The following is a 19,792-nucleotide window of genomic DNA, read 5'->3' on the forward strand; positions in this document are numbered from 1 at the left end:
GTGGCATCACAGCTCTCCTCTTGCACTTCCTCTGGACGATGTAGCACCAAAGTAGTGCCATATAGTCATTTTGTGGCTCCTTTTTGCACCCTGGAAAGGCCAGATCAGAGCTGCAGCGTGCTGTTGCTGCGACCCCTATCCGGATAGGAAAGGGGTGATGTCACATCATCCCTTGGGGGCTGTGTGTACAGCCCCTATGTTAGCATAAAAATCATTGTGCATGGTCATTTTTTAAAAGCTGTTTAAGTGTGTTCCTAGTGATGAAATACACAGAACAAGCACAGACAGGCAGTTCTGTTTGTATCACTTTGATTTGACAGTCCTAGAATGTGTGATCCCTAGCCCAGCCAGTTGTTCTGCAGGCACATACACACAGTGTGCCTGGACCAGTGTGTTTTTATACTATGCTAAAAGTATATAAATTCTTGGACTTTAAATGCATTTGTGGAGGAACCATTCAAACAGATAAGGGAGTGCATACATTTGCCCATCCATACAGTCCTATTACACCTACAAACATGAGGCATGTAGTCCTGTGAACATGGTCCCAGACCATACATAGGAACTCTATAGATAGTCATGTGACAGCAGCGCACATAGTCTTCTTAATACTTTCCTGCTATTTCCCAAATGTGTGTGCATTTTCTGTGTGAGTTAATCTCATGAATAATATTTATTCTGGTAATCTGACCCTTTGCTAAAATTTTGTAATTCATGATTTTTTTGTCTTCTCCTTTTAAGATATATGTTAAAATAATTTTGGAATGCATGAGTAATTATTGCTTATTTTCTATGCTGAAGTATTTTGTTATATTTTCTTTAAATGTTTCATCTCACATTTAAACTTGCTTAATGCAAGTTAGGAAATGAACTCTGTGTTGTTACAAAGTAGAATGAAATCCACATGAAAAATTGAAGTCCATTTTATGTATCAAGTAGTATACCTAAAAATGCATTTAGCCATGATCATAAAATTATTTTTTTGGACTTTAAGAAATAATTGGTACTTAGATGAGTCACATTCCCTGACTATAAGTGCAAAAATGGCATACAAGTTATTAAAAGTTACATTATAAAATATGGCAGAGAAATTTACACTACCTAGTGGAATTACTTCACTGATGAGTAAGAATGCTCCAATAATATATAAAATAGATGTTTTCCTAGGTCCTGATTTTTTTTTAATGTTTTTTATGCTTTTCTCCTTTCTGTAGGGAGAAGCTGTCTGTGGCTCGGCTGCAGCAGGAAGTTGCACAAAGTAAGAATGATGAAACAATGGTAAGTTTTGGAAGTCATCTGCTTTACATTTACACTTGTCCTCTCACCATTCAGACTTCACATGCACTTGTTTTGTTAGAGATTAGAGCCAAAATACAAATGTACAGTGAGGCAATGTTGTTTTGAATTAGATTTTTTCTTTTGAGGTCAGGAGCTGAGGAGGAATCCTTGAGAAACGGCTATCATTCTGGCTTCCTTTGACTGCTGATGACTGTGTGAAAAATCATGGTAATTAAGCACGTAAATAGGCAATTTGAGACTGGAATTAGATACACTTGATTAGTAATTACTGGCTATGAAGAATGAATAAAGAAAGCAATGAAAACACCTGAAAGATTGATCATGCTAACTCCTCATCTTTTGCCCATTTTGTTTGTGATGTTAATTTTCTTCTGCTTTCAGTTCAAAGTTAGAACTGATATTATCTTGTTTGGCCGATGATGATGATGATGATAAGTTTTTATTTGTATAGTTCTGTAAGTTTTGCATGCCACTTTACAAAATGATAAAACAACGTAAAACCTGTCAATGGCATATAGTCTAAAATCACAAGGTATAAAATACACAGTAAATAAGTAATTTATCAGATTAAATAGCTATAAAAAGAAAACTGTAATAATACACCCCCTGACTGGATTATCAGAGATATAAAACTGCAGTCTGAAATGCTTCAATAAACAGGAAGGTCTTTATTTCAGACTTAAAATTAGCTAGGGAAGTAATAGTCTATAAGTGTTTGGGGAGGTGGTTCCAGGATTAAGGTGTAGCAAGTGAGAAAGAGTGAATCCAGCCCAGGAAAGAAGAAACCCTTGGCTGAGTCAGGAGCCCCAAACACATGGTTTGCAGAATTTCAACAGAATTATAGGTAGAGACAAGAGCTGCCCCAAATAAGTGGGAGCCACACTATGCTGAACTTTGATGGTTAAAAGAAGAAACTTGTACCGAATCCTGAAAGGAATGGTGAGCCAGTGGAGAGATGTCAACAGCAGGGTGATATGGTCGAAACACTGGGCAAAAAGATAATCCTAGGAGTGGAGTGTTGGATGGAACCAAAGGACCAAGGTGAGACAAAGGAAGCCCCGTCAAAAGAAGGTTGCAATAGTCAACCAGGGCGTAAACCAGAGTCTTAGCAGTAGAAATTGAAAGAAAAGATCTAATATTAGCAATGTCATTATGATGTAACGAACACATAGCGTCCGCATGTTGTGTCATGCCAGTTACGTCACGAGTGTGCCATTGGCTTTTTGCAGTTTCTTTTTCCTGTGGAGGGAAGCCGTGTGGTTTGATGGCTGTGGCTGCCCTCCACAGGTAAATTGGCCACCGCTGTTCCAGACAAAACCCCAGGGCCTTTAACTTATCAAAAAAGGAATCATCCCCTTCTCTAAATACAGTGGTGAAAAGGGAGATTTTAGCCTGTCCTAGGAGCACCTAAAAGAAGCGCCAGTCCACTTTACTCTCTCTGCCATTGCACAGCTTCTGACCTTTGTGAATGTCTGGGTAGGAAAATGGCTGTGGTAGAAACTCTTTGGTCCTTCCCCTCAAGGAGTGCCAAGAGGAAATGGGCTTTGAAGGATGTGAATAAGACATCTGAGTATATCTGTCAGCTTTTCTAGGTTAAAATTAGGAAAAGTTATCACATTAGGGCTGTAATCACTGCTAATATAGTTGCCATTTTATTTGCTTTGCTTTTATATCCTTTTTGACATGCACATTTTTTTCGCCCCACCTGCACCTAGTTGCCTTTCCCACAAGTTGCACAGCCACAACTTGCCATAGTTCCTTCCTCATTCATCCAGCATTTAGTTTGAACACAAACAGTTATGCCTGTGGGAATTTTGTAAGTTCTTTGCCATTGTTTTTCCATTGCTTTGTGCTTTACATCCTTTGTTATGTGCCTTTAAGTTTTACCCTCAACTTATCCACAAGTCATAGTAAAATCCATAATTTTGGTCCCCAAACCTGCCCTCGACTTATACATGAGTATGATTTATGGTTGAGTGTACATGGTACATTATGAACAATAAAGTGCTCACCCTATTGGAATGTATCAAAACACAATGATAGTGCAGTAATAGTGCATCCTTTCAGTGTATTCTTTCAATAATATGTGGTCCTGTTCAGCACTATGATTCTACTGTGGGGTTGTCAATGAAAAAAAGGATCTGTGCTGTGAGTTTTCTTCTTCCCAATGAGCTTTGGCTCAGAGTTGAGTTAATTGCCCTAGATGTTATGCACCTCTTTCTCTCTTACACAAGTGAAACATATCTTTTTTCTGTAATCCAGGGGACTGGATCCTATTTTTTTGTTTTTGTGTATGAAAGGAGAGTTCCACATATGGAAGGAATTTTCTATGAGCATGTCTTTTTGTTGACACAATGAAAGTCTGGAATCCAACCATAACATTTAAAAGAAAACACAGGGATATGAGTCATCTTGGATGTAGCAACAGAGTATCTGATTGGGTCAATTACAGCTATAAGGATGCCTTGTTTCTGGACTGTATACTTGCATTTATTGTCATACTGTGGAGTGGCAGCAGCATGCAGCATCGTGCTCACAGAGTTCTTGCAGAGGCTGCGTGAGCAGCAGCTGCTGTGGCAGCAGGATGCTAATTGCAACCAGCACCTTTCACAGTTTAACCACTTGTGTGGCCGGTCCTCAGCAAATCTGTTTCATAGCCCTCGGGAGGAGTAGCTGTATCCTGTTGTGTATGGTAGTGGTAGCTCTGATTTCCACTGCTGATGTACTGTAATACATGATACAGGATACATTATGACTTGGGTTCTGAAGATTTTCCATGTGCTGAATATCTGCAGGTCTAATAATGCCATTAAAAGAGCCAAACAAAAATCTCAGCACCTGCTGGCCTAAGATTTTCCTTTACTGGGATACACATGTAAAGAAAGGATATAGACTCCACCAGTCATTTGCTCACGTAGAGCAGTAATGGGCAACTACATGGGAGCAAAAGGCCAATTTCCTTCCAACCCACTATTTCAGACCATTCTTGTTGGGGAAGGAGAAAATGCACCCCACTGAGTCCTTTTCAAAAATGTTGATTGGAAGTAATGTTGCATAACTTTGTGATGACATTTTGAGAAGGACACAAATGAAAATGGAGATATTTGACTGCTGGGGGGGGGGGGGGGGTTCTGTGCCAGGGTGTTTTTGCATATTTTGAAGGCTCTCCTCATGGTTTCCAGGTGAAGGATACAAATGAAAAACCTGCAATGAGAAAAAAAATCTAAACACTACTTTAGAAAATTGAAAGGTTTTGAGGAATTGGTGGCATGCCTTAGGGGGACACAAAAGTGGGATCTGAAGGCCACATGTAGGCTACAAATCACACTGCCCACCCGTGATTTAGAAGAAGTTCAACATATTTATGGCAGATGTTTATATTTCATTATATAGAAAATAAAAATATGAAGAAAGTTCATGATGGCAGGCAAGAGATGATATGCCACAGGATAAGCTGTGCATTTCACAGAAGACTAAGCATTTGTAATTGCTAAGAATTTTTGTGGGGGAGACAGAAAAGTGCAAATCAATCAGTTCAGGAAGAGTAGAGTGGTTATTGATTTGGACATTTCATCCAGGATTTTATCTTGGAGACACTTTAGTGATCTGCTCCTCTAAGACAGACTAGTTCCACTCTAGTTCCTGATCTCAACCTCAAATCATAATAACAAGAAAAAGAACAGAGCTAACAGTTATGTTTAAATGTCAAAGGGGACTAGAGAGTTTATCCCCTTAACAAATAAGCCAGCTTACCTCTACTGGTTTAAATTCATGATCCGGGATGCCCCCAGATATTAACATACCTAAATCGGCACCTATTAGCCAGAATGCCACCACCCAGATGTATCCCAGGTGAAGCCTCATTCAACTGGCTAATTTTTGAAGTCGGAAGCCCCCTGACTTTGAAAAAGTGCTGGCTGAGTGAGGCTTCGACCCAGGAAGCATGCAGGTGGTGGCATCCCAGCTAGATAACATCTGGGAGCATTCCAGATCCTGAATTCAAGAGGTAAGCCAGCTTTTGTTAATGGGATAAACTCCTATATAAAGTACATCCAGTATTTTTTTTAATTTATTTTTCAAATTTTCCACATAACATATTACATTACATAACATTAAATAACATAACATAGTGTTTCTACAATACTAATACATTTACAGTACATACCATTCCTTCATATCCCACCCACCCCCCACCTAACATTTTACATACATGTCCCTCCGACACTTAATAAAATACACTTAACATAAACTGCACTTCCAGCTACTTGCAGCTTTATACATAGTTATATTTTGAATTTCCCTTATTTTGTTTTATCTTTCCTTTCCTTATCATGTCTTCTTCACCCCTTCTTGGGAAATACTCTTTCACTAATTTCAAAAGAAAAAGAAAAACTCTGAAAGGTCAGTATTTCCCGTTTTACCTTCTTTATAGTCTACAAATCGCATTCCTCCTAAAATTTTCTTATTTTTCACTTTTCGACATTCTCTTAACACATCCTGTTATTTTTTAACTAAAGTTCTTGTTATTTCAATTTTTATACACATAAACATTGTATTTACATAAACATTACATTTTTTCCATTTAGTTCTTAAAAATTCATAAAAGACATGCCACTCTTCTTCCACTTTTTCTTCTGTCTTATCTTTTATCCAGCATGCCTGTTTGTCCATTTCCGCGACCTTGAAGACTTTCATCAACCATTGTTCTACAGAGGGTATTTCTTTTTGTTTCCAGTATCTTGCATAGGTTATTCTGGCACATGTAAATAAGTAAAACAACAGTTTTCCACAAGTTTTGTTAAGTACATCCAGTATTGATAATAAAGTGTTGTAAACAAAGATTATATTCCTAAATATCACAAGAAAATTGATGCATTACAAAATACAGTCAAACAATAAAACACATAAACAAATGGGGAAAAATATTGGAAGGGAAAATCAGTTTTGGAAAAAATATGTACAAAAGCTTCATTAAATCCATAAATAATGAAGATGCTTATTTTTTTGTCAGAACAGATGTTTTTCTTTCAGATACTTTTCTCAGTCTAAGTATTTCGTTATTTGACTGTATTTTGTAATGTATGAATTTTCTTGTGAATATTTAGGAACATAATCATTGTTTACAATCCTTTATTATCAATATTGAATGTATTACATACAGTCTAATTTGACACTTAATTAGAGTTTTACTACCTAGTCTTCAGCCCTGTTCTTTTTGTTGTTAGCGTACCTTAGGAGGCCCAGAGAACTTTCAGCCAGCAGGTGCTGTAGCTGGTAACAGTCCCTTTTTTTAGGGATCATCCAAGACATTTGTAAGTTAATTTAAACAAGCTTTCACAAGAGAAGCTGTGGACTGCCCTTCCTGCTTCCTGCAGCGTTTCCTTTCAGTAGGCTACATACAAAATACACCTTCATCTGAGGTTTGGCTAAGTCTTTGAACCAAATAATTAGGAAGCATTCAAATTTGTCTGCATACATAATGGACATGTTCTTGTGGGGGTGCAGGTGGGTCTGAAATATTCTGATTGACTTGTATCCAGTGGGACAAGGCATGCCAGCGCATTGCCTGAGACCGCTCAAGTGAGCAGCTTACTCTTCCAAACTCAGGAGATAAACTGAGGCATCTATCCCTTTGCTGCTGGGGTCAGCATGGCAGAGCAGGAGGCATTTGGCTCTTCTGTCTCTGGGAAATAAAATTCTGTTATGAGAGTTTGGGGACTTATTTGGTGTACTGGGCATGGTCCAGCTCTTTGGTTGGCTGCGTCAGGCTCAGCCCACTTATCTTTCTGAGTGGCACTGAGATGACACTGGGCTTGACACTGGGGCAGTAACAAAGCATAGACAATTTTTATTCATGCAGGCCTTTGGAATCTAAGTGGAGAATGTTGTTGAGAGGTGGTGGCCTACCTGGATAGAGGTTTTTTTCCCCCTTTTTACTGATATGTTTTCCATCTGTTTGTATGATTTAATTGTATTAGTTTGTATTTAGTTTTGCCACTGTTAGTAGCTCTGAGTGCCGTTCATTAGCTAAAATGTGAGGTGCAGGTTTAACAAATAAATAAGAAATAATCAATAAGCAGTTCATATGGTTGCATTTTCAGCATAAATAAATATTCTGTGCAGAATTTACTTCCTGATACACACAACTCCTTGTCAGTCTCCAAGTTAGTGTTTGATCTGCAGCCAAGTCATATAGGGGTTATGATGACACTGTCATGCCCCATCATAGCAGGAAGTAGCTAGGCAGTATAACAATTAAGAAAGAAAAGTAAATACTGCTATGAAAGCATTGTCCTTTGAAGTGGTTGTCACTGAACTGTCGGCATAACAGATGTGTCAAGTAAATTGCATGTTAACACAAATAGTAGCAGATGTCATGCTAGAGTTTAAGGTACAAAGGTGACATCCAGAGAAAATGTGAAGCCATGTGCATTGAATGTAGGCGTGACTCATTATGGGAAACACCAAACATCTTGGCAATGATACTTTTACCGAGGGAGTGTTCATTAGCTGTCTTTTTGGAGGTTATGTTTAAGAAATTTTTTTCTATTATGTCTAGATTAGTGTTCCTGCAAACTGGTGATTAGATGGGATTTGTTGAATTTCATTATAATATATTTGGACTGATTTTTAAATGTATTTTTAATGATACTGATGTGATTTTATATTTGTGTGTACATCTTTGTGTGTGTTGTATTCCTGTTTTATAAGCTGTTCTGAGTACTTTGCCAGGAAAAAGGAGAGGAAGCTCTAATCTTTAGTACCATCTTATGGAACACAGCCTCCTCAGGTGACCTGAAATCATAAGATGGAACAGATGGAAGGGAATGTTCCTTCAGGTAACCAAGGCCAAGGTCATATAAAGATTTGTGGTATGATGCTTAGAAACCAGGTGGCAGCCAGTGAAGGTTTGGTTTATGCATTCTGGATCATCAGCCCTTGATGGCAGCCCTCCCTGTATTTCAAGAACCAGTTACATTCTTAAGAAGGCAGAATAAATGGTTGAAGGGTTCTGCAGGAGCAGCCTCAACACAGCTTTCTTTTTAAAATAGTAGAAACCAGTTTGTAGAGCTTTTTTAAGATTGTGGGTGTCCCAAATGAAATCATTAGAAATGCAAAGTGTGCCCATATCCATCTGGAATGTACGTTACACCTCTCTTTGTTGGGCTGGATTCTGAGGTTAGTTTTCTATTTTGTGTTTTGCTTATGCAGACAGAAGGTTTCTATGATTAACTGACAAAAAGCATTGTGAAGTATGTTTTTTCTTATTTTTTTTCTTAATTTTTAATTGGAGAGAAAAGAAGTGGGGAACACACAAGAGGGCTAAAAATCTAGCTTGTCCTGTCTTAAGTTGTCATGGTTTCCTCCAAAGGATGATGCCTCTTAAGCTATTTTGAGAGACATACAAAAGCACTTTCCATTGAATTCTCACATAACAACTATTATGTTACTTTGGTTACAGTGTAGGTGTGCCCTTGGGATTGCTGAATTCATTGTCAACAGTTCAACAGATACTTACATGTGCTTTACCCTCACTTGAAATGAAAACTTACCTCATTCAGTGACCTGTTGGGTAGCTGCTAGTGCTGTAACTGGCCACTTTATTGAAGTCTGTTGTGGAATCATCATCATCATCATCATCATCATCATCATCATCATCATCATCATCATATTTTATAACCCAGTATATAAACATATTCATGAAATTATAGTGATATGCATTCAAGTACAAGCTGTGTTATTGCATCCCTACTCTGCACACACATACAGGCTTACACTTTATTCTCAGCAATATTAACTCTTATTACATCCTCTTTGTTCTGTGCCCTGTAGCATAAATTATGGGATTCAAGCTATCTATTTATGAAGGTTAAAGTGGAGTCATTTGTATGGATTTGCCTTTCATGTTGGCATAGATTTCACTAAGGGTGGGCCAGAAGCCCTTATTTTCTGTGTTCCCCGCTGTGGGTTTAAGTGATACAAAGTGATTATCGTGGCTTCGTCTCTGTACCCATCTAATTCACACCTGCACCCTTTTGTAGAAACACACTATGTTAACTGAATATGAGGTCCCATCTGAATTGGTTCCCTCCCTTTTTTGTAATCTTTCAGCGTTAGATTGATTTATAAACGTATCAGATTCTTTGTTAGCATGTAAACCACTAATTAATTTAAAGCCCTCTTGGGGAAAATTAAAGCCCTGGTTAAGACCTTCAACAGGCTCAGATGGTGCTAATAATAGGAAACCAAGTTATATTAATGAATTTCAAAGTGATCATTTCTATCACTGCTGTCTCATAGTTTCTGTGCCCCCTCCATAGCACATAATGCTTAAAAAAGAAGGAGGAGGAACAGGAGCAGGAGGAGGAGGATTGAGTCACCAAAGAATCCCACAATAAATTGCTGTGTGCCATTTGGATGCTACTTCTTTGGGGTGGAAGGAATAGAAGATTTATATGAAAACTAAACCTAATTATTTATCTACTAAGAAGGAATACAAACTTTTCAAGTTAAATAGATTAAAACACTGGACAATCTTGTCCATGGCGATGTTCTTATAATCTTGTGCCCTTACAAATTCTTTACCTACTTGCTGGCCTGGTATACAGAATAGATTCATTTCATACATGCTGTTTGATTTGCTCCAGTTAATTTATATCAAAAAAAATTGCACATATTAATTTTATGATGTTGTCATGAGTCCACTCAGTAGCTTTACATAAAAACATGCACAAAGAAAAACGTGTGTACATAGAGCAATTATTACATTGTGATTGTTGTTTCAGGGTTGATTAGAGTTAGGAGAGAAGATGAAGAATTTATTTTAATGAATTTTCACATGTTTTTATAGATATGGCATGGGCTATGCAATGATATGGTAGGTCAGTAGGTTTTTGATGGTGCAGGAGTGGAAGGTTGATTGTTCAACTGATCCCTCCTTCCCTGTTTGTTTGTTTGTTTGATTTTTAGGATGCCTTTTTCCCAGAAAGGAACCCAAAGCAACTCATATATTCTTGTTGGCTCTGAAAAGTCATTTATTAAAGTCATTGGAAGATTGCAGTTACTTATTATTATTATTATTATTATTATTAACCTTTATTTATGAAGCGCTGTAAATTTACACAGCGCTGTACATGCAATCTTTTTAGTTAGACGGTTCCCTGCCCTCGGGCTTACAATCTAAAAAGACATGACACAGAAGGAGAAGAGAGTGGTGGAGGGAAAGGGTAAGAGGTCCAGCAGTTCTACTCTACCTCCAAGGCCTGGACCAAGACAGATAGACTGGAGGGAGGGTTTGGCTTCATAATGGATGGTTAATCATTTTCCAGGGAAAATATATACTCTCAAGTAGGATAATAAAAATACAATACATAGCAATACAGGAAATGGTTTGATAAACAGGCACCAAAAGAACATCAAATAGTAAGCGACAATTATGCAATGCCTGGGAAGGCTTCTCTGAACAGGATGGTTTTCAACTCCGTTTTGAAGCTGGCTAAAGAAGTGATGGCTCTTGCTTGTGGGGGAAGAAGGTTCCAGGAGTGAGGGGCAGCGAGTGAAAAGGGGCGAATGCAGCAATGCAGCAATGTTAAGCAAGAAATTACATAGGCAGCACTGTTTATGGGAGTCCCCATCTCTCCAGAGATGATTTTTAGGATCATTTAATGGAAGTGAAGCGGGGAAAATCAGACTGCATGATTAGATGGCCATTCACTCAATCTTTAGATGCAAGCCAGAGCTTTCATGTTTTCCATGTTAACAGCGCGCACACACACAACACCCTCACCAAGTTTATTACAGCAGCCTTTAAATCTTCAAAGTATCATAGCATTTCACATGAGAGGAGTTTTTTTTTTACCAGTCCTTTGCATGACTAAATTTCATCCATTTATGATAGTGCAATCTATGCAGTCTAAAGCTCTTTCCAAGCATCAATTGGTGTAGACTGAAGAGATGTGGTATAGGAAGAGTGGGATTGCAGGGTCAGTCCCCTGCTGCTATCCCAGGCACATTCAATAGGCTGAGGGTGCCTGGTTGCATGGGAAAGCATATGCATGTGCATTTTGCTAGCTGTCTAAATAGGAATTAGTGATGGGAAACCATTTGACTGAATTTATGGAGTCCATTTTTCCTTTCTTTCTTTATATACTGAACAATCTTGGCATTCATCTACACCAGCTGCAATTGGAGTAGAAAACTCTGTGTGTGTGCATGCGTGCGTGCATGCATGCACAGACACATATTTCCAAAGCCTGCATTCCCTTGGAAAAAATCTTTTTTGCACTATGCTGGCTGGACCAAAGTTAGTGGTTCTGGAGCTAGTTATAGCTGAGTCCAAATATAAATCTGTTGAGTGCACCCCAACAGACTACTATGCATCTATTCATTTACTTCCACCACCACCCACCCATTCATTTTAATACCATCCATTCATTCACATGTGCATGTGTGAGTGTGTGCATGTGTGTCTATATGCATGCACACACAAGAGATGCTCCTTGACACTCAGAATCTAGTTGTCCCTACCTTTTCTGTGCATTGGGCTCTGAAGAGGCCCGTTTTCTTCTCGCTTGGTCAATTATTTTTTTTGGAAGTGCAGATTCTGTGGGATCATGTGTTATTGAAGTGCCCTTCTCTTCCTGCCTTGGCAGCGTGGAGGTTGCCAGGGGTGCTGCTGCCACTGACCTCTGAACTTCATGGTGTAAGCACTATGTGCTTCATATTGTACAATCCAAGATTTCTGACTTGACAGATTTTCCTATTGGATTCCTCACTCAAGAAAAGTGAATTATGTTTATTTTGCTTGTGTTCTTTCTGGATTTCTTGTGAGGTAGGCTGGACTAGGCCCAAGACTACCCATCAAACTTTATGATGCTGAATAATGATAATGGTGATAATATTAATGATATCCTGCCTTTCTCCCAGTTTGGACTCAAGTTGGTTTACAAATGGATCCAACATAAAAATTCAGATCATTTAAAATTAAAATAATATCATTAAACTATCATTAGATTTAAAAGCAGCCAAAATCATGACTATTAAAAAAGCCCAGGTTCAATATTATCACCCATATAATACAACGATTTTTAAAAAAGTATAAAACACCTCTCCCTTTATTTTGATTATTTTAATATTGACATTTAATTTTATGGAGGCACACTGTCATTAGGTCAGCCTTCATAGATTGTATCAATTCTTCTAGCTCTCTGAAATGTGTAGGGGGAAATCTCTGAGTGAAATAAAGCTCACGTGGTTGTATTAATGCAGACTATCTTATGATGTTAGAGAATGAATATTCCAGAGCACCACAAAGCAGTTACCATTGTCATGGAAGATTTTCTTATTTAACCCTTTCCCCTAATGTCTGTCTAGTTCTCATTGCCATTATGACACAACTCCCTCCCCTTGCCAGCTACCCAATGTGACTGCAGCCTCTTCTGACATTAATGCTGCTCCATTAATCAGCTGGCAGCGAGTGCATCTGAACTCGGCACAGTTGGCTGTGTGAGACCCAGTGCATTCTATCAGCAGCATGCTGGGTCTTTACTGGGCGAGTGGGAGTTACATGCATGCTTTGAAATAGCTGTTTTACACATGGGAGCACAGTGTACCTCCCTCCAGCTTGGAATCACTTTTTAAAAAAAAACACAGAAGAGATAAATCTGTGCAATTGCCTAGAGCAACTGGAAAGTCTGTTGATGCAGAAGCATTGAGGTCATTTGGAAATAGATGTTATTTAGCAGTAAATGAAGTGTTAAAAGATGAGATACAAAAGGCCAAATTATCCCTTTCTTTAAAAAGGAGATGCCAACATTTAATGTATTTGAATTAGTTTTCAGTAATTGTGCCTTTAATAAAGAAGCAGATATTCATGCAAATGCCTGGCATTTTACTAAGACTTGTTTTTTTCTTTAATCTTTCCCTAATTTTCTCCATATATAGGTGTACTTACATAGGTGTGCATAAGGAGCCTACATAAGGAGTCTCCTTTTTTGTTAAGGTTAATCATGGATTAGGTTTCAAAATCCCAACAAATGAAAAACAAATTAAGTGGGAGCTCAAGCCAACAGATGTGATGTGGGGGATCATCATGGGGCATTACAGGCATTCCTTGTGGTTTTATGCCTAGCTGTGTTTGTTTAGAAAGATGTCAGCATATTTTGCACTTGTACCTGAGGATGAATTGTTAACCTCTATTCTCAATCTCCTTGACAAGCAAGCTCATAATTTTATCAGAAAAGCAGTTTCATAGGTTTTTAGGAAAACACTAGTATATTAAAATGAAGCCTGTTCAAGCTACTGTTAAAATTTCATTTTATGAGATCTACTCTGAAGTAGGAGAAACATGCTATAATTTTAATTGCAAGCAGGGGTGGATTTTTAATCATTAACATGCAACTGGGCTTTTCAAAATATACACACTACTGTACCCTTAACTCTTTGAAAATAAATGTGTCCACCTTTTGAATGTCATAGGCTGCATCTCCAGTACAGAAATAATCCAATTTGATGTCTTTAACTGCCATGTTCAGTGTATGGAATCCTTGGATTTGTCGTTTGGTATGGCACCATAGCTCTCTGACAGAGAAGGAGTGTGTGTGTGTGTGTGTGTGTGTGTGTGTGTAGGTAAAGGTTTTCCCTCCACATGAATATCTAGTTGTAACCAACTGTAGGGGGTGGTGCTCATCTCTGTTACAAAGCCAAAAAGCCAGCATGACTGCTCCAAATGCTGTTATCTTCCCACCTAAGTGGTACCTGTTTATCTACTTGTATTTGCATGCTTTCAAACTGCTAGGTTGGCAGAAGCTTGGACTAGTGACGGGAACTCAACCCATCATCCAGCACTTGGGTCTCGAACTGCCAACCTTCAGAGCTTACGACTGTAAGAAGTGGTGTCTTAACTAACACACACACACACACACACATCCCAGAATTCCATAGCAGAAAAAATTCCATACTGTGCTATTTCCATAGTGCAGATGCAGCTTTAGTGACACTCTTTCTCAGAATTTCATATAGAATCAGATACACTTTGTATTTAGTGAAACACACTTTGTTTTGATAGTCCTAACGTTTTTGACCATGTTTAGGATTAAAATATTGACATGCCTGTTGTGACACTTCGGTGTGCCTCTTTTCGAGTATTTCTAAAATGGAAATGCACTGCAAATGTTCAGTTGAGTGTTTGCACCTATTGTGTTTGCATTCAGAAGCATTTAGAGTTTCTTCACAAGACATAAGCTTCTTTTTCACAGCCAGTGCTTATCTTGTTTATTTGTATACAAGAATACTGTGAATATATCTGGATTGTAATATTCCTTTAGTTTTGAGCTTTGTAATCTTGATTCTAACCTTTTCTCCCAGAACAGGTTGTGTTTCCCTTATCTGGATTTCCAAAGTTTGAAATACTCCAAAAATCAAAAAAAATTTTCCAGGTGGTTGAGATAGTGGCACCTTTGTTTTTTGATGGTTCAATGTATACAAACTTTGTTTCATGCAAAACTTTTTTTTAAATGTTGTATAAAATTATCTTCAGGCTCTGTGTATTAGGTTCATATGAAACCTAAATGCATTTTGTGTCTAGACTTGGGTCCCATCTTAAAAATATCTCATTATGTATGTATATGCAAATGCAGATATTCCAAAAGACCCAGAAAATCCTAAATCCAAAACACTTCTGGCCTGAAACATTTTGGAAAAGGCATGCTCAACCTGCATTCACCTTAATACAATTTTGTGCAGCTTGCTGCCAGTATTTGAATTTCAACATATAACTTTAATGTTTTTCCCTAGTAAACTAAAAAAAAGTTTTCTGTTTAAACACAAGCTATCCCAGTGTTACCAAAAATATTTTGAGCATTTGGGTAACAGACTCTGTCAGTAGTGTCCAAAAACGACATAGTCTTTTCTCTCTGCAATCAAACAAGTTCAGTTCAATTTCGTTCTGGGTTTTTTATAACCTTCAGTTTTATTTTCATGTTAATGACTTTTAAGAATCACCATAACAGCATCATAAAATATTAGGGGAAATGTGTCCATTTTCTACTCTTCCTATTGATTTTGTGTAATATGTGGGATGAATTATTTCATCAAGTCTTTGCATAGTAAGTAATGAGAATTCTTAGTAGCCATTATTGATTCTCCCTTTCTTCCAGAAGGGGGAGCTGTATACATTAAAAATAGCATCCATAACTAAAAGTTCAGTTCAAGTAAAATCTCATACAGGATGTTAAGGGTATATTCATCCCAAGAGGTGTTTTCAAGAATTCTTTAATTTTCGATATCTAATTATATGAATATTCTACAGTGAACAAAACATGCAGTATATTTTTTAAACTTTGCTTTCTGTACCACTGTGCAAAGAACGTCCGCAGTACTGTAGCCTAAAATATATTCTTATGACTTGCACTAAATTGGAATATATGGGTCAGCAGTCTTGCTGGGCATTGGCTTCTCCAGGCCTCTAGTGAAAATGTTGTTGCATTGGAGCCAAAGTTATTTAAATCAATTGAATGCAATTCCACTTTAATTTATAGGTGTGTGTGAAATATCACAACTACCTTCAGAGAGCTGAATTTAGTATTTACTGCAGTAAAAACACAGGATATATTCCTGCCAATTTTTGAATTAGTTAGATTGGAGGCTCTTGCATGATCCTACTCAAAGAACAATTGAGTTTGGAGAAAGTATAAGAAAAGATTTTTCTTTTCTTTCTTAAACATAAAATAGTGCTCAGGTTCACCTAACTGCATCTCATCTTTCCCATCAATTCCTGAAAAATATCAAGTTAGAGAGTTCATTCATGCTCATCCACACACTGTCTGTGTGGGTGATATAAATTTAGTAAGGTTTTAGTGTAAGAGAGTGTTTGAAAACCTACAGCACACACATTAAAAAAATAAAATTAAAAATAGCCCTGAGGTAGAAGTTGACATTTATACATTAGATAACCCAGGCAGAAGATGATCAAGGAAAAGTTGGAGGGAGTTCCACTATCCATTGGGTATATTTAATATCAGAGCCGCAGTTCCCTCTAGTGTGGAACAAATCCCATTTAATGGCTAGGAAGAGATTATGGAGCCTAGGGCAATACCTCAGTAGCTAATAGATACGAAGCACGTTAGATGCTAATAATACTGAATTGTGACTACTTTAATTTTAAAAGGTTAAACTCAGCAATCCAAAGCCTATGCAATTGCCCAAAGGCTGTGTGCTCGAAGTAGGAGACATCTGTATTACTGGGTTAATATTTTTACAGTGACAACTGAAGAGAAATGCTCTTTGTTGATAACCTGTGTGCGGGGTCAGGGAGAGTAACTTTGAAGACCTAGTTTCATTTTTGTGCTTGGTTAATTGATAGAGTATATTAATTTTATGGGTTAAACCAGTGCTGCCTCTTCTACCAAATAATGTTATCACTTGCATTGATATTGCTTTGGATTGTAAAAAAACTTCCAGCACGTAATTAAATATGTATCTTAAACACAGACGTATTTCACCTTAAACACAGACATAATTCATCTGTTCCCCCTTACAACCAGGTGAGCCACACCATTTGTTCAACTGTTTCTGTTCATTTCTTTTTGCAAAGCTGTTTTATGTGTTCAAGGTCAGACCTTCAACTGACTGATAAGAGTGTCAAAACATGGATTTATGCTTCTTGCAAATGTAACCCCTAGTATCCCACTGTATCTCTATCAGTGTGCATGGTTTTTCAATTATTAAAGTAATATGTGCAACATAGTATAACCCAGCTTGTTGTTTCTAATAATTGTTACTTGAGAGACACTTGAACTCCTTATTAATCTGATTCTATTGTTATGTTAACAAAAAGTAGCATAACTTGCAAATTTCAATAAACCAACATTTTCCCAAGAAGGTAGTGGAGTCTCCTTCCCTGGAGGTCTTTAAGCAGAGGCTGGATGGCCATCTGTCGAGGATGCTTTGATTGAGAGTTCCTGCATGGCAGGGGGTTGGACTGGATGGCCCTTGCGGTCTCTTCCAACTCTATGATTCTATGATTCTATGAATCTATGAAAAGCTCATAGAAGATTTATTTCATTATGTAGAATATGTCCCCACTTTTTTTCCAGCGCCCATTTGCCATGGCTCTGATCCATCTAACATTAGTCACGAGTAGTGGACCAAATTAGTTGCAAGTAAATACAGTACCGTTGCTCCCAAAGCAAGCCAACTGAGGATGCTTCTACACTGTAGAAATAATGCAGTTTGGCACCATTTTAAGTGCTGTAGCTCCATCGTGTGGAATTCTAGAATTTGCAGGTTTGCAAGCCTTCTCTGCAAGAGAGTTCTAGTGCCTCACAAAACTACAAATCCCAAGATTCTGTAGCATAGAGCCATGGTGGTTAAAGTGCTGCTGTTGTTATAATTATTAAAGTTTCTTTATATAGTGCCATATGTTTTATATGGTGCTTTACATAGGCGGGTTATACACCGCCATGAAAGTATGTGCGGAGCGCGTACTAGGGTTAGGGAGGTGCGGTGCTTCTGCACCTCCCTAACCCTAATATGCGCTCTTCGCGTAAAAAATGACGGCAGCCGTTCCAGACGGCCACCGTCATGAGGACGTCACGGCCGCACCGCCTCTACACGGGGAGGTGCAGATGTGACGTCCTCGCTCCGTGCCAGGGCGCCTAGGGCGCCCTTTGCGCGAACCAGGAAGGAGCTCCGTTTCGGAGCTCCTTCCTGGTTTGAGGCGCCGCTTTGCTTCGCTGGGCACAGCTTTCAGACGGCTGCGCCCAGCGAAGCAAGGGAGAAAGGGGCCAAGCGGCCCCTTTCTCCCCCTCCCCGCCGCCGTGGGGTGTCCTTGGGGCTTCAAGCCCCAAGGACACCCCTTTTCAGGCTGCGGGGAAGCGGCGTTTTGCCGCTTCCCCGCAGCCTGAAAAGCAGCAGATCGGGGCCTCAGCGGCTGCCACTCTGCACGCTGAGGCCCCGATACAGTGGGGGAAGGGGTGGGTGCAGCCCACCCCTAATGGGCGGTCTATAACCCGCCTCTGTCATCAAACAAGATACAAAGAAAACCCCACCTAAGGCATGCAATCTAAAATCAGAAAGCAACAAAATTACAAAATAATGACTTAACATTAAAATAACTCTAAAACAGTAGGCTTTTATATAATGCACACTAATACATAATTATCTAACAGTCAAAATCAAGCTGTAAGCTGAAAAGCTTCCCTAAACAAACTACATTATTTCTACAGTGTAGATGCACCCTTTGTTTTACCTTTAAAAAAGATAAGCTCCCAAATCTACACAAAAATGTGGAGATGGTGGACCATTGTTTTATCATAGCAAGTACTTAACCTTTCCCCTGTTTTTATATCCTATCTTCATATACTTAACAGTTTTTTCTCAAGTGCCCTTGTTAAATTTATTTCAGTCACAACTGAAAGAGAAATACAGGTAAACATATAATATGTGGGTGGGTGACAATTGGCAGGAAGAGGAGGGTTAAGCCTTCTCCTTTCACAAGCTGGTTTTCTTGTCCAGTCTTGTTATGATAAGACAAATGTGGGCTTTTTGAACCCGATGTTGGACTTACTGTGTAATTCTGAGCTGTAGTTATAAGCCGCCTATAGACATAGATATGTAACTGAGCCCGAGCTTGACATGAACACTGGGAAAGCTTATGGAATGGAGCTCTTAGAAAACAATGCTGTGATTATGAAGAGCCATTTTTTGGATTTTTTTTGGGGGGGGGTTGGAGGAGGTTATGCCCGATATTGTTATAAGCCACAAGAGCATGATAATGCTACTGATGAACTGTCTGTTGATTTTAGGCAATATGGCCCATCCCTGACAGATAGCCATCCAGCCTCTGTTTAAAAGAGGCTGGATGGCCATCTGTCAGGGATGCTTGGATTTAGATTTCCTGCATGGCAGGAGGTTGGACTGGATGGCCCTTGCAGTCTCTTCCAACTCTACGATTCTATGATTCTATGAGATTTGTGGGAACCAGCTGATAAAATGTGGGCTAGATAGTGCTACTGTTATGTGGATTTTTAGGCTGTTGATAGAACAAACCCAAAGAGTGCTCACCAATGTTACCTTGCCATACTAGAGAGAAATGATGAGTGGGATGTTGCAGGGTTTATGTCCTGGAACCAGTTTTGTTCAGTTGTTTTATCGGTGACTTGGAGAAGGATTATATAGAATGTTCATCAAAACTGAAAATGGCACCAACCAAACTAGTTGGTGAAGCTTTCATTTCACAAGACAGGGTCAGGGCTGCTTTCATGCTGCATGCTTATAATGCCATGATTCCACTGTAACTTTCATGGCATGCTCCTACGGAATCCTGGAATTTGCAATTTGGAATTCAGTTAAAGTCGAATCATAATTGTGTAGTGTGAATGGGCCCAAGATTTCAAGATAATGTTAACAGATTGGAGAAATGTGCCAAAATGAATTCAGATGGGATTAATGTAAAATTAAATGTTTAGGCAGAAAAAAAAATCACATGTACGCA

The 19,792-nt window shown here is 38.6% G+C and overlaps 1 protein-coding gene across 5 annotated transcripts in view; it reads left to right on the forward strand.

Annotated features, from left to right (window-relative positions):
* NCKAP5 (NCK associated protein 5) overlaps nt 1–19,792 on the forward strand; it is a 783,557-nt gene that overhangs the window by 320,335 nt on the left and 443,430 nt on the right. For all 5 annotated transcript variants that reach the window (XM_089520139.1, XM_089520143.1, XM_089520141.1 and 2 more), the window contains exon 4: nt 1,215–1,278. In XM_089520139.1, the coding sequence (XP_089376265.1) occupies nt 1,215–1,278 (64 nt within the window). The remainder of the gene's footprint in view (nt 1–1,214; nt 1,279–19,792) is intronic.

The sequence above is a fragment of the Sceloporus occidentalis genome, unplaced genomic scaffold (assembly GCF_023333645.1).
Source record: "Sceloporus occidentalis isolate IW3139 unplaced genomic scaffold, rSceOcc1.0.p SCAF_4, whole genome shotgun sequence".
NCBI lineage: Eukaryota > Metazoa > Chordata > Lepidosauria > Squamata > Phrynosomatidae > Sceloporus > Sceloporus occidentalis.